The 12,389-nt window shown below is 44.8% G+C and overlaps 1 protein-coding gene across 2 annotated transcripts in view; it reads left to right on the forward strand.

Annotated features, from left to right (window-relative positions):
• AP2A1 (adaptor related protein complex 2 subunit alpha 1) overlaps nucleotides 1-12,389 on the forward strand; it is an 891,085-nt gene that overhangs the window by 362,336 nt on the left and 516,360 nt on the right. For both annotated transcript variants that reach the window (XM_069605316.1, XM_069605324.1), the window contains exons 7-8: nucleotides 131-239; nucleotides 942-1,092. In XM_069605316.1, coding sequence (XP_069461417.1) covers nucleotides 131-239; nucleotides 942-1,092 — 260 coding nt within the window. The remainder of the gene's footprint in view (nucleotides 1-130; nucleotides 240-941; nucleotides 1,093-12,389) is intronic.

Genomic DNA, 12,389 nt, shown 5'->3' on the forward strand with positions numbered 1-12,389 from the left:
GCAGTTGTGCACTATTCTGACAGCTGTTGACAAAATGCATGCTGAGAAGATACCCAATCTGCACTGGATCATTATGATGTGCAAAGCTTTGTGAGTAACATAACTGCTCTCTTGTTCTCCTTTTCTGTAGATAGTCTCCTCGGCTTCCACAGACCTGCAGGACTACACATACTACTTTGTACCCGCTCCCTGGCTTTCAGTGAAACTGCTTCGCCTGCTCCAGTGCTACCCTCCGCCAGGTAACACCCCATTGACCAGTGCTTTATAGAGGCGAACCTTGAGTGACATTGCCTTTATTCAGTGGGCCTCACCTCTCCTTGAAGGGCAGGCTTTTTTCTCAATGATCAGCAGTCCCAGGATCTGTCCTGAAAGCTAATCATTTTCCAGGGACCCCAATAGAAATATTTCAGTCAATAAGAGAAATGCTTATGTTATCCTTTTCAGCCTACAAATGACATTTTACAGATATTAATGTACACACTTTATCTAAACATGTGTAGCTTGAAGCATTATTTAGCATTCCATTTCCATGCACAACACTTCTCTAGGGCATTCATCTAGAGTTTTATACTTCTAGAGAGACTGTTGTTGGACTCTCAACTCTCAGGTTAATGCGTCCAACTTACATTCTCGATGTGCTCTATTGTACATCTCTTCTTTACCCAGGATTGCCCTCTGTCCTTGTGGACACTGGCTCTCTCTAACAATTGTGGTCTTTGGGTTGTCCATTGTTCTAGTCTTTCGGCATTAACCTTCTCTTTCTTTGTCAATCATTTCCTTTAGATCATTTGTGGTCCCCTTGCATTGTTATTTCCATATATATTTTTCTATCTCCTTTCTTACCTGATATACTCCTATCTTCTTGTCAGAAAATAGATTACCTCCTCTTGGATGTTTTTTCGGTTAATGATCTGATCATCTTCTTACCTTGTGTACTTCAGAGGATGCTGCAGTGAAGGGCCGGCTGGTTGAGTGCTTGGAGACCATTCTCAACAAAGCCCAAGAGCCACCAAAGTCCAAGAAAGTCCAACACTCAAACGCCAAGAATGCCATCCTCTTTGAGGCCATCAGTCTCATCATCCACTATGACAGGTGAGTTTTTTGCAAGGAATCCCCTCACTTCAGATGGTAGTTGGAATAATATACTCAGAAAATGCGCTGAATCACTCATTAGGCAATGTGCACTCTGGCTATTAGGAATCTGATACTAGGAACTGTTTTGGATTATCCACTGCAGCCTGTTGAAAATCCTGCATCAGGATCTTTTCTGAATTCTCCACTACGATTGGTTAATTTCAATAGCCAGTAGGACTGAGCTTTAGAAGGTACTCTTAAGTGAATGCACTCCTGCAGGCAGCATGTTGTTTTTATTAGAGAGTTTAATGGCATAAGTGGAGGTGCTAGGGAAATGAGGGTGCAGTGGAAAGTGTGGCTCTAGGAAAATAATTGCCGTTCTACCTAAGATGACCTTTCCCATGAGTGCTGTGAGTAGCTGGAAGTATACCACAATGGCCTTGGGGGGGGGGGGGGGTTAAAAAAAACGAATTTATTATTATAGAGGACATTATAACATCCCCACATACAGAAACCAGCAGCATGAACAAGAAAATAAGATTAAATCTGACCCCCTCACCATAAATAAGAGGGTTGTGATTCATAACCACTCAATGACATAAATATATCCCAACTGCCCGGCAGTGGAGCTTTGACAGTCATTTTTTATTGCTTCATATTCACTATTTACATTTCAGCCACATGAGCTGAGCCATTCGTTGATCACCACAAATTATTTGGGAGAAGGCGTGTAATATATTGAAAGGCCCCAGGCAGTCTGACAGCACAGATCAAGGCATAAAATAAGCAGTGTTGTATATCAATTTGCTATGCAATTCTGTTGATTTGCTAATTAAACTGAAACTTGTTTAGCACAGCTTGCTATTTAAATTACCCTGTTCAATGAAAGCACAACTCAACCTGCATTCGTCTCTTGCCCTCAGGGGTCTCTCCAACATCGTTTCACTGCAAGTTCAAAGGGGCTAATGAAGAAAGAGTACAACAGTAATAATCTCCTCCACTCTTAAAAGTTCCAAAGGCCATAAAAAGTGCCAGTATCACAGATGGTGGTTTTGAGTGCTAATGGTGATAAATACCACTTTAATGGGTGTCTAGGGCTAGAATGATGTGCTTGGTACTACCTGGCTTGGGATTGAGGTTATTAGCGGCCCTGCCCTCCCACAAAAATGGTATTTAATGCTATATTGAAAATATAATTTCCATGACAGGCAAAGGCCATCTTGTCCACCTGAAGTTGACAATTACCCTGCCTGCTGCAACCCCGTACTACATACTTGGTCTCAGGCTATCACTTTCCTTTAACATTGTAAACGTTTTGATTTATGAAACATTGGAACTTCTCCTTGCAGTGCAGAGCAAATGATGGGTCAGTCATGTGGATTTATTTATTTACATGTTTATATAGCTCCGGAGCCCGCAGGCATCAGGGCGCAGTCAAAAGATGAGGCCATAGCCAGGACCAGAATATTTTGATTCAAACAAGGTGGTTTTCAGTTGTTTCCTAAAATTCAAGGGGTCTTTTGTGGTACGCTGTGTAACCGGAGGTTTATTCCATTCTTGGGCAGCTTTCACCAGGAATGAGTAACCATTCCCTTTGACCTGCTTGCTCTTGGGGCAGACCAATCTCATAGTATTGGTAGACCGAGAAGTTCTGGCAAGAATTTGTACGGTAATACATTCTTTAATGCACCGAGGGGCTTGGCCATAGACATTTGTGGACAATCGTGAGGGCTTTGAAGCAAATTCTGGCTTTCACAGGGAGCAAATGTAGCTCCCTCTTATGTGCCGCGATGGGCTTGTGCCTAGGAACATCCTTCACTATCCGAACTGCGTCATTTTGCAGTATTTGACGTTTTTTTAAACAGCCTTTATTTGTCCCGATCAATAAAGCACTGCAATGGTCGATCCTGGGCGTTATGATAGCCCGAACTAGCGTGGAGCAGTTATTTTCAGAGACGTAACGCTTCACCAATCTCAGTCTAAGATGATATTGGGTTTTGCATATAACACTGTTGATATGAGGCGATGTACTCAATGATGGTACAAGAGTTCTCCCCAATGTTTTTACTTTGTTAGCTGCTTTAATATAGTGCTTCTCAATATCAAAACCGTCATATTAGGCCTGAAGCTTGGCACAAAGCTGGGAGGAGCCAAAGATCAAGAGCTCGATCTCCATTCACGCATATTCCGTTGATTGCCATCAAGCTCTGTATTGCTCCATAGACTGTGGAAATTCTTTCTGCATCTTTTTCGTAGTTGCCACTCAGCTCCATAAGGAGCTGAGTGTCATCGCATAGTTTGTGAAATTAACTCCAAGGGTATCCAGGAGATCACATAGTGGACGACAGAATATGTTGGACAGGGCCGGTGAAATGCAAGCACCCTGCGGTACTCCACATTCAAGTAGTTCCGGTCCAGAGAACACATCTCCCCAGACAACCCTGGAACTCCGGTTACTTAAGAAAGATCTGAGCCAGCAAGTCGCATTCTCCAAGCAATTTCCCACACTACCCAGTCTCTCCAGGAGCTTTTCATGGTCCACAAGAGCGAAGGCTGCTGACAGCTCTAACAAAATCTGCTTCTCAAATGAAATTCTTCCTAGTTTAATGTTTTCCTTTGTTCCACAGTACCACACTTTTGTATAAAAACAAAATCAGGGCCTTGTGGAGAATAATTCTTCCAAAAGCACATGAGTCATTTGTTCGCTCCGGTTCCCCCAGAGCTAACCCGTCTGCCCAAGTATTAAGCACTTGATGTTTTGTGGCATAGTGAGAGGGAACCGCTCGCCAACAAGGCCCCGATTTTGTTTTTATACAAAATGTTGGTACTGTGGAACAAAGGAAAACATTAAACTAGGAAGAATTCCATTTGAGAAGCAGATCACACACACTAAGTGCTCTTAAGAAATTTGAAAGCAAAAACGTGTTAACGTCTTGGCAACTAGCTAGACATAGGGCAAGTTCTTCTTCTCTACTATCCCCTCACCCTAGATAAGCGATCCACCAGCGCTGGCTAAGGTTAGAGAAACAATAGGGTTTAGTTAGAGATGTTGGAGGGCAAGCTAGAGTGAGGCTACAATAAGGGTAGACATTGTGAAATAACCGTGAATTGTGTAAACCTGTACACTGAGGTGCCACCATGTAATCAGTACCAGCCCACATTGAATCAAGGGTATTCGTCCCTTCTCCTCAAGGGGGAGCCAAACCCTTTGAGGCTAGGAAGGTGGCCCGCTCCGCAATACCCTCCCTATGGGTATGGGCAAGTGGGACCTCACTGTGAGTGGCTCCCCCCTTAGGAGACAAGGACTCCCATTCCTATGAGGAACTCCCTAGATTGCCTAACATATCGGCAGATATTGGATTGCGTGCTGCTGCGGCAATGCTGAAGTGAATCTATTATAAAAAGGAAAAGGGTATGACGAGTGGAGGAAGGAGGAGGAGAGAGTATGGTACGCAGTGGAAGCCCCCTGACGTGATTGCCCCTTGGAGGGGTGGATCAGAGACAAGCCGCAGAGCCTGCAGGTGTCGAATCGGCGAGGAATGCCACAGTGAGAGCGGCAACGAGGAAATTGCTGCCCGAGAAGATAGAAATATCCAGGAGCTGGTAGTGGCGTGATCACGAGACCGTCACAGCTGGGCGATTGAGGAGTTCCCTGTCGCCCATGTGCGTAGATGGCTGCAGCCTGAGGAGAAGCCGTCAACGAAATGCCTGCGAACATCCAGAATGGGAAGACCGACAACGGAGAAGAATACCTCAGCGCGAGCCAAGCCCTTTGTTAAGGGAGTTTTCCTAGAGTCCCACCTGTAGGTGAGACTTTAGTAAGCTATCCCAGTGGTTTGTAGATCCCCAACTCTTAGTATCAGTCTGTACTAACTCGGGACCTTGGCAGAGTGGCAGAGCAGTCAGGCTTATCTTAAGTTGAAGATGTGAGCTGTAGGTAAGTACACTGAACCCAGTTAGATATGTACAACAAAGAAGCGCTTACACTTATAATTGATATAAAAGTATGTATTTATTATATTTACATCAGAATCACTTAAAATACCTCATACGTTTACACTAGAACACTTCAGAATACACTTCAAAGAACACTTTCACTTTTGTGTTTGTTCGCTGTTACATTTGGGAAAATACAATGCGATCATATTATCTGTAATTATGCACACATGCGGTTCTTAGCAGATTTACGTTAAGACCTTTACTCTGCAAACACATATAAGAAAGTAAAGAAGGAAGGAAAAGGGTTAGTTAGAGCAACACTAGCCTAGTTCAAGGTTCTAGAGAGGGTTTCTTCGCACAGCATGTCTTTTAAATCCAAAAACACAACCCTAGCTAAAGGCAGTTCGGAGAGGGCTCGAAGTCTTGACAAGCAGCACAATAGGAAGAGTTCCTGTGGATTTCTTCACTCTCTAGTGTTTTAGAAGAAGCAAGTTATAACTAACGATGGAGACCCAAAATAGGACTCGATGAAGGGACTCAAGCAGTCACTTGAGTCGGAGGTAAGAGGGGGTTGCCCTGGTGGATACCTCTATGTGCACTCCAACGGTATGGAGCAACTTTCTGGAATCGGGGAAAGCAATACCTTTTTCCCCCACAGTACTTTAGGTTAGAAGAAAATATTTGTGTTGGATGCTCCGCATTATGGCAGCTTTGGACCCGACCTCTGGATTTCTTGGTCTGATGACTGAAGGCAGGACCATGGACGGGTCCTCTCAGCAGCAGTCATGACTTTCAGCAACTTCTTGGTTCGCTTTGTGGTTTGGTGCCTTTTCTGCAGCACCCACAAAACACACGATTCGCCCAGTCGATCTTCTTTGCTTCCTGCAGTCCTGCACTCTGATGAGGGGGTCTCAGCAAGTTTTATCGGATCTCTGAAGTGTCCTGAGCGCTTAGCCAAGAGTTTGACGGATTCAACCTTTCCACGACGGTACACGCGAAATGAGCAGCAGGTCTCCTGGTATTTGGCTTCACCAGCTCTGAAAACTCCTAGTACCGCGGGAGATGGCTCAATTTAAAGTTCGTCTTGGGACTGGTTGTTCCCACCAGCCAAAGGGAAGGAGTCCTCCTCCTCAGAGCTCCTCCGTTGCACAGAAAACAGGGTCAGGACAGAAGTGGTCGCATCACAGTGTTGCAAAGGGTCTGCCGGTGTCTCTTGTCTTCTTCGGTTACTTCAGCTTCCAGTGGTCAACTTTCTTTTCACTCCAGAAGCCTCACCTCTTATACAGTTCCAACACACACTCTTCTGCAATCTCTCTTAGCATTTTACAGAAAAGGGCATTTTGCTGTCTAATCAGGACAGCCAGACCCCCTGTGGGAGCTGGTCCTATTCAGGCACTCTGGCAGACAAAGGACAGAGGGGTGGAAAACTCCTCCCCCAATTATTGGCTGCCCAGACACTCTGGAGCCTAGGCGGGGACACCCAAGGGTTCACACCAAAGGCAAAACACACACACTGACCTCTCCCTCCCAGAATGTTGAAAGAAGGACTGACAAAGAACAGCCACGCTAGTAATGGTGAAAAAAGAAGGGAGACCCCAAGTTGGTACTAGGGTGCCCCTATTCTGCATCACTGAGGCTATGGACATAGCCTGCGGTACACAAACTACTCAATAGTTGGTAGAACACTTCAAATGCCACCAGCCATATATAGGAGATTGTCTATGTGACTAAAAAGTCACAGGAGCAGAGAGAAGGGGGATACTAGGTATCCCTTTGGCACTCCACAGAAGGTGGTGTGTGCCAATCTCTCAGACTATAAGGTTTTGGGATAGATAATAAGTATCCATCTATACTTAAGCACAGTAGTTACTTGAGGATATAGAAAAAGAATCTTAAAGGAGGACCTTAAGGGTCCCCAGGAACACTGCCCATAAGGAGCTGTGTGCTGCATTAGAAAAATACAGATGCCTTTAAGAGCTATGGAGCAGACAGACTCCATAATATAGGTAGAATAAAAACAATAGAGTTGCAAAAGACAGAGCCCATAAGAACGAATGAGTGTAAAAAGGCTCCACTCACTCAGGATTTAATGAAACAAATTCCAAAAGTGGAGCAAAAGGTTCTTGGGGGTCTCACTAGTAGAGGGGATGAAGCATAAAAATGATCAATATCCCTAACACCTTGCAACGTTCCCTTATGCCGATGAAAGTACCGGCGAGAACAGGAAAAGCGTATATGAAAAGTGCTACTCGTCCCAGTCATAAAGACGAGATATGAGGAATAAAGTTGTTTGTTTGCCAATGTGAAAGGCTCATCAAGCAATTAACAAATAACCCTGTGAGGAGAATAGAGACTTGAGACAACTAGCCTGGCAAGAAGGGAAAAAGGTCTAATGAACAAAGAAACGAACAAGTGGATAAAGCAAAGTCCAAGCACGGCTTCTGAGGAATATGATATAAAAGACTATCAAGAGAACCAGAAAATAGAAGAAAGAGTATAAATGGGAGAACCCAGGAGTGGGGGAACTTAAAAGGGGATCAAGTCCCATCAAAGTAGCCAAGGATGAATTGATATCTCCTCCATGAGCTCAAGAGCTCATGGAGGAGATATGCCGAGCTTACCAAAGAAGGTTATATTAAGAAACTCAAGTGTAAGAGAGAGACATTTCCATACAGAGACTATGAGAAACTATGAGAAACCCAGGAGAAGAAAGACCTTCTCTTGGCTGAATTTAAGTTGATTAAACTATTGGCAGGGTCAGGTTAGAGTTAAGTTTGGGCCCAAGGACATTTTACTTTGGAACTTCCTGACGACAGATAAGCAGCACACTTAATTTCTTTAGATAGGCAGGGTATCCCTTCAGCAATAAGGAAAGTTAGGCCTTTTCATACAATTTTATTAAATAGAGTTCATAATGTCCTTAATGTGTCTGACTCCTGTTTCCTACTGACCACAGCCCTGACTCAGGGTATGTGCCTGGCACTGTTTCCCAACAGCCGCCTAGAAGAGAATCCACTCTCCGCCTGCTGGATCGGTCTATCACCAAAATCATTTTGGCCAGAGATGTTGCTAGGGGGTCAGGGAGTTTAGGGGGCTATAGCCCCGGGTCTTTTGGTTGTAGCCCCGGATAGAATCTCTGGGGCTACAACCAAAAGGCTAGCTATCCCTGAGTCCCGACAGTCTCAACATTAGTGTAGCCCTGGATCTTTTCCAGACCTAGCAACACCCCTGATTTGGTCCATGGTCAGAGAAGGTGGGGTACACCTTTTCCCTCACTTTTGTATTGACACACCCCTGTGCCATTCCTGGTTTTGGATGATGGCTTTGCCCCCCAGATAGGATGTTTAGTGTATCCCAAGCCATGTGAGATTAAGTTCCCTCATGGTAGCCTTGATTACTCTCACTATGCAGTGGTCCACCTGCAGGTAATGGCTTGATGACTTATTCACCAGCCATTTGGTTTTGTTAATAAGCCTGACAGGGATTTCATTGTACCTTTGCTCAGCTTCTCTGTAGATTTTCCAACAACTACCCCTGTCTCTGCACATTCTATTTCAGTCTTGCATCCTGCATGGCAGTAGACACTGAGGTTGCTGTTTTCTGCCATCTTGAAGCCAATGTTGGCAACTGTGGCCTTGGCATGATTTGCTCATTGAACACATCTCCAGTGTCTCTTGAAGTGGGCCTCCAACATGAGTCTTGAGAGACCATATTCTCCAACTCCCACAGCACCCCTATAAATAATGCATACTTATCTATTTTCAGGTGAGATTTACAATGTCTATTATTCTTCGCTTCTCAAATAGAGATCACTCAACGTTCGGCACTCTTCCCTGAGTTTCCACGTTTTATGGACAATGAAAAATGGAATACCTGCAGGATCTGCATGGAGACTAATATCTTTCTTACAGGATGATAAGAATGAACAGAATTCCCTAAAGAACATGAAAGGCATGTTGTTGCTTGTTCCCCGTTTGTTTCAGGTCTTCATTGAGAGGCCACCTGCCTCTATTACAGGACCACGGTTTGAACTAGGAGAATGACCAGGTATCACCACATGCCTGTGTGTGGCCAATGCAGCTGAGGACTTGATCATGGAGCTGTGCCTAGTTCAATGTTCGGCTTGAAATGTTCCTGAAGATTCAGCCACTCTTGGTTATCTGACCATTGCAGCTTTCTGGTACAAGCTGCAAGCCAATTTATGGATCTTCCTTTGGAGTTATGCTGGATCTTTGTAGGCTTCTGTGACTCAGGCCTCAGCTTCATGATTGGAGGGAACTAAGTGAATGGGAGGACCTTGTTGTGGGGATACTAAAATCTGGTACTGAAAGTGCCCATCTCCACAGGAGCTAATGTGAGCTCCATAACCCCACCTGAGAGTCATGGCCACCTCAGATGACATTACAAATCTGAACAAAAACACTCATCCCCCTAACCACACCCTCTTCCCACCAGGGGAACTGGAATTGGGACTAAATAATACATTTCAGATATGCTAGTGATTCTTCTGCCAGTCTTTAGTTTGATGAATGCAACAGATTCTTAGTATTCTGAAGCAACCTATTAAGGCCCTAGCCCTCTTCACTCGCATGCCCTTTAATACCTAGACATCTCCTTATAAGTTCTAGAGATGGTGATTACTTTTTCTGAGGATTCGTGGGAGTGTGTATTGACCATGACCTTCTATTTCCGTAATCTCTCAAATAGAAGGGTAGTCTTTTCTCGGTCTGTCTTTTCAGAGTAGTTCCTAAGGAAAACAAACAAGTTATAATATGGTCCAGAGGATACCTCTCGATTATCCAGTATGGGAAGCCTTGTCACCCCATCATAACCCAAACTTGCTAAGCAGCCGCTCTCCCTAACTATATCTAACACTTACTAGCCGAAGCCTAAACCACAAATCAAATTGGCCAACATACATTATTTTTTTTATTTTCTGAAAATACCAATTGTTCATTAGCCTTTTAAAATGTTCTTTCTTTCATTGTTCTTCAGGTTTAAATGCAAATCTTCATGGGCCCTGCAAACTCCTGCCTTAAATACGCTTTTCCTTGTAAAAGTATTATCTTTTAAAATAAATCAAAAACAAGCATCCCACCAGTATTTCATAAATCCTGTCGTTCAAAGGATGATTTGAGTCTGCTGCACTCCCATTGGGAATCCTAAAGGCCTGCACTTTGGGAGAGAATCAGCTATGATGCACCTTGCTGACGATATATAGATGATGGTCACGTCAGAACTTTGAAGATTCCAAATGCGAAAATCTGAGCTGCCTCACTTTGATTCATGATTCCTACCATTTTGGAGTGCGGAATGGTTCAGTTCTAGGAGGTACACTCAGGGAAATTAAAGGGTGCTCATAAATTCACACATTCAGTTTTCTCACTCTACACACCTTACCTAACTAGATCAGTTTTCATGACTGCAGAGATCCAGAGACTTCAAATCCATACTTGGCTCCCATGACCAGCACCACATTGGAGTTTTCCCTCTGTTCACTTTCCTGAGACACCACCCTGAGCCTACAACACCCATGGACTTGACAGCTACAGAGGAACATAAGGAGCAATTATCTCACATGCAAACCCTGCTCCTTTTAGTACAATATTGTTGAATTTGTTGTTTTCCCTCAATATACCTCCCATCACCATCACCATCCCCACTGATCCTCCCCACCTCGTCTCTCACATACCTACCACCGCCCGCCTACTCTTCCTGCACACAATCTGCCCTCACCCGATACTCAAAGTGCACAGGCATCCAGTCACCCCTTAACCCCCCCCTCTACCAGTCTCAACCACCCAGAATGATCCTACCACATCCCCCACCTCATCGGGCATCCATGTCACAAAAGCCACCTCCCCTCACAAAGTCATATGCATCCTTTTTAACACCCACTCCGTAGCAGGAAACAGACACAGCGTCTTCGACCTCCTATCCTCTGACAATCCCGACCTCATTTTCATTACTGAAACTTGGTTCTCCGACGATTTTGCGCCAATCGCGCACAATGCCTTCCCCACTGACTACTCGCTAATTGCCCACAATAGACCCTCCAGAGGTGGCGGTTTCGCAATCCTCTACAAACCCTGTTTCTCTTTCTCACTCGTTGAATCCCAGACTTGCAATGCTTCCTGCGAATCCCTTTTGGTAAAACTCTCCCTATCATCGACTTTCACCCACAGCTTCCTACTCATCTACAGACCCCCGGGATATGACAGACATTACGCTAACAACCTCTGTGACTCAATAGCTACCATTCAGGTAAATCGCCCATCTCTTACTCTCCTGGGAGATTTCAATATCTGGTTTGATATGCCTAACAACCCCATGACCCATCCTCTGGTCGACAGTCTTGATGCAATCAACCTCTGCCAACATACCACTGGTCCAACTGACTCAGTGGGCACACCCTCGATGCGATTTTCAGCTCCTATGACCTTGTCTCTATATCCAGTTCCAAACCTCTTATCTGGACAGACCACCTTGCCATCCCTTTCTCTATCCACACACATGCCCCTCCTCCTACGGCACCCCCTTCCCCCACCTTTGATCACAAATGCTGGAACAAAGTCAAGATACTTCCCGACCTAGCTGAAGCTCTGCTACTTCGTCCCCCTTCAACACTGACCCGGGGCAGACCCTTAACCATAGAATCCTTTGACTTTTGGCTTATAGAATCACTAATTCCTCTGATGCCCTTGCGCCCCACCTCCTCACACAAAGGACTGTCCCCAAAATGGTTCACGCCCCACCTGAGGACTTTCAAAAAACAAAATAACTCTTGATCGCAAATGGCGAGCATCTAAAACTGAACTCAGCAGATCCATGTTCGCCCTCCACCACCGTAATTACAAATCCGAGATCCGAAAGGCCAAAAAAGCCAATTACAATAAACAAATTCTGAACTGTGGCAGCAGCAGCAAAGAACTCCACAAAATCATCTCTGAATTTATGAAACCTACTTGCACTTCTGCCCAATTCACTCCCGCACAACCAGTCTGTGACTCATTTCTACTGCACTTGACAGGATGACAACCCTTAACACCAAACTGTCCTCGCTCACCCCACTCCCTACACCGACCCCTCCTCATCCCACTGCCTTGACACCCACTTTACCAACCTTCGACTCTTTCAAACCCATCTCCAGAGACGAGTTCCTTGACCTACTATCAGCCAGCAGACCCTCCGGGTCACCCCTCGACCCATGCCCCGCCTCTGTTCTGAAAGAAATATTCTCCTCTACCTGCACAAGAGAACATGCAAGAACCATACTAAAGACTCCCTCACCTCTGACATCTTCCCTGAAGCCTTTAAAATAGTGCATGTTAAACCGCTCCTAAAAAAAAAAAAGGCATCCCTCAACCCCCTTGAAC

Source organism: Ambystoma mexicanum, chromosome 1p (genome assembly GCF_040938575.1).
Source record: "Ambystoma mexicanum isolate Mex_15411 chromosome 1p, UKY_AmexF1_1, whole genome shotgun sequence".
Classification (NCBI taxonomy): Eukaryota; Metazoa; Chordata; class Amphibia; order Caudata; family Ambystomatidae; genus Ambystoma; species Ambystoma mexicanum.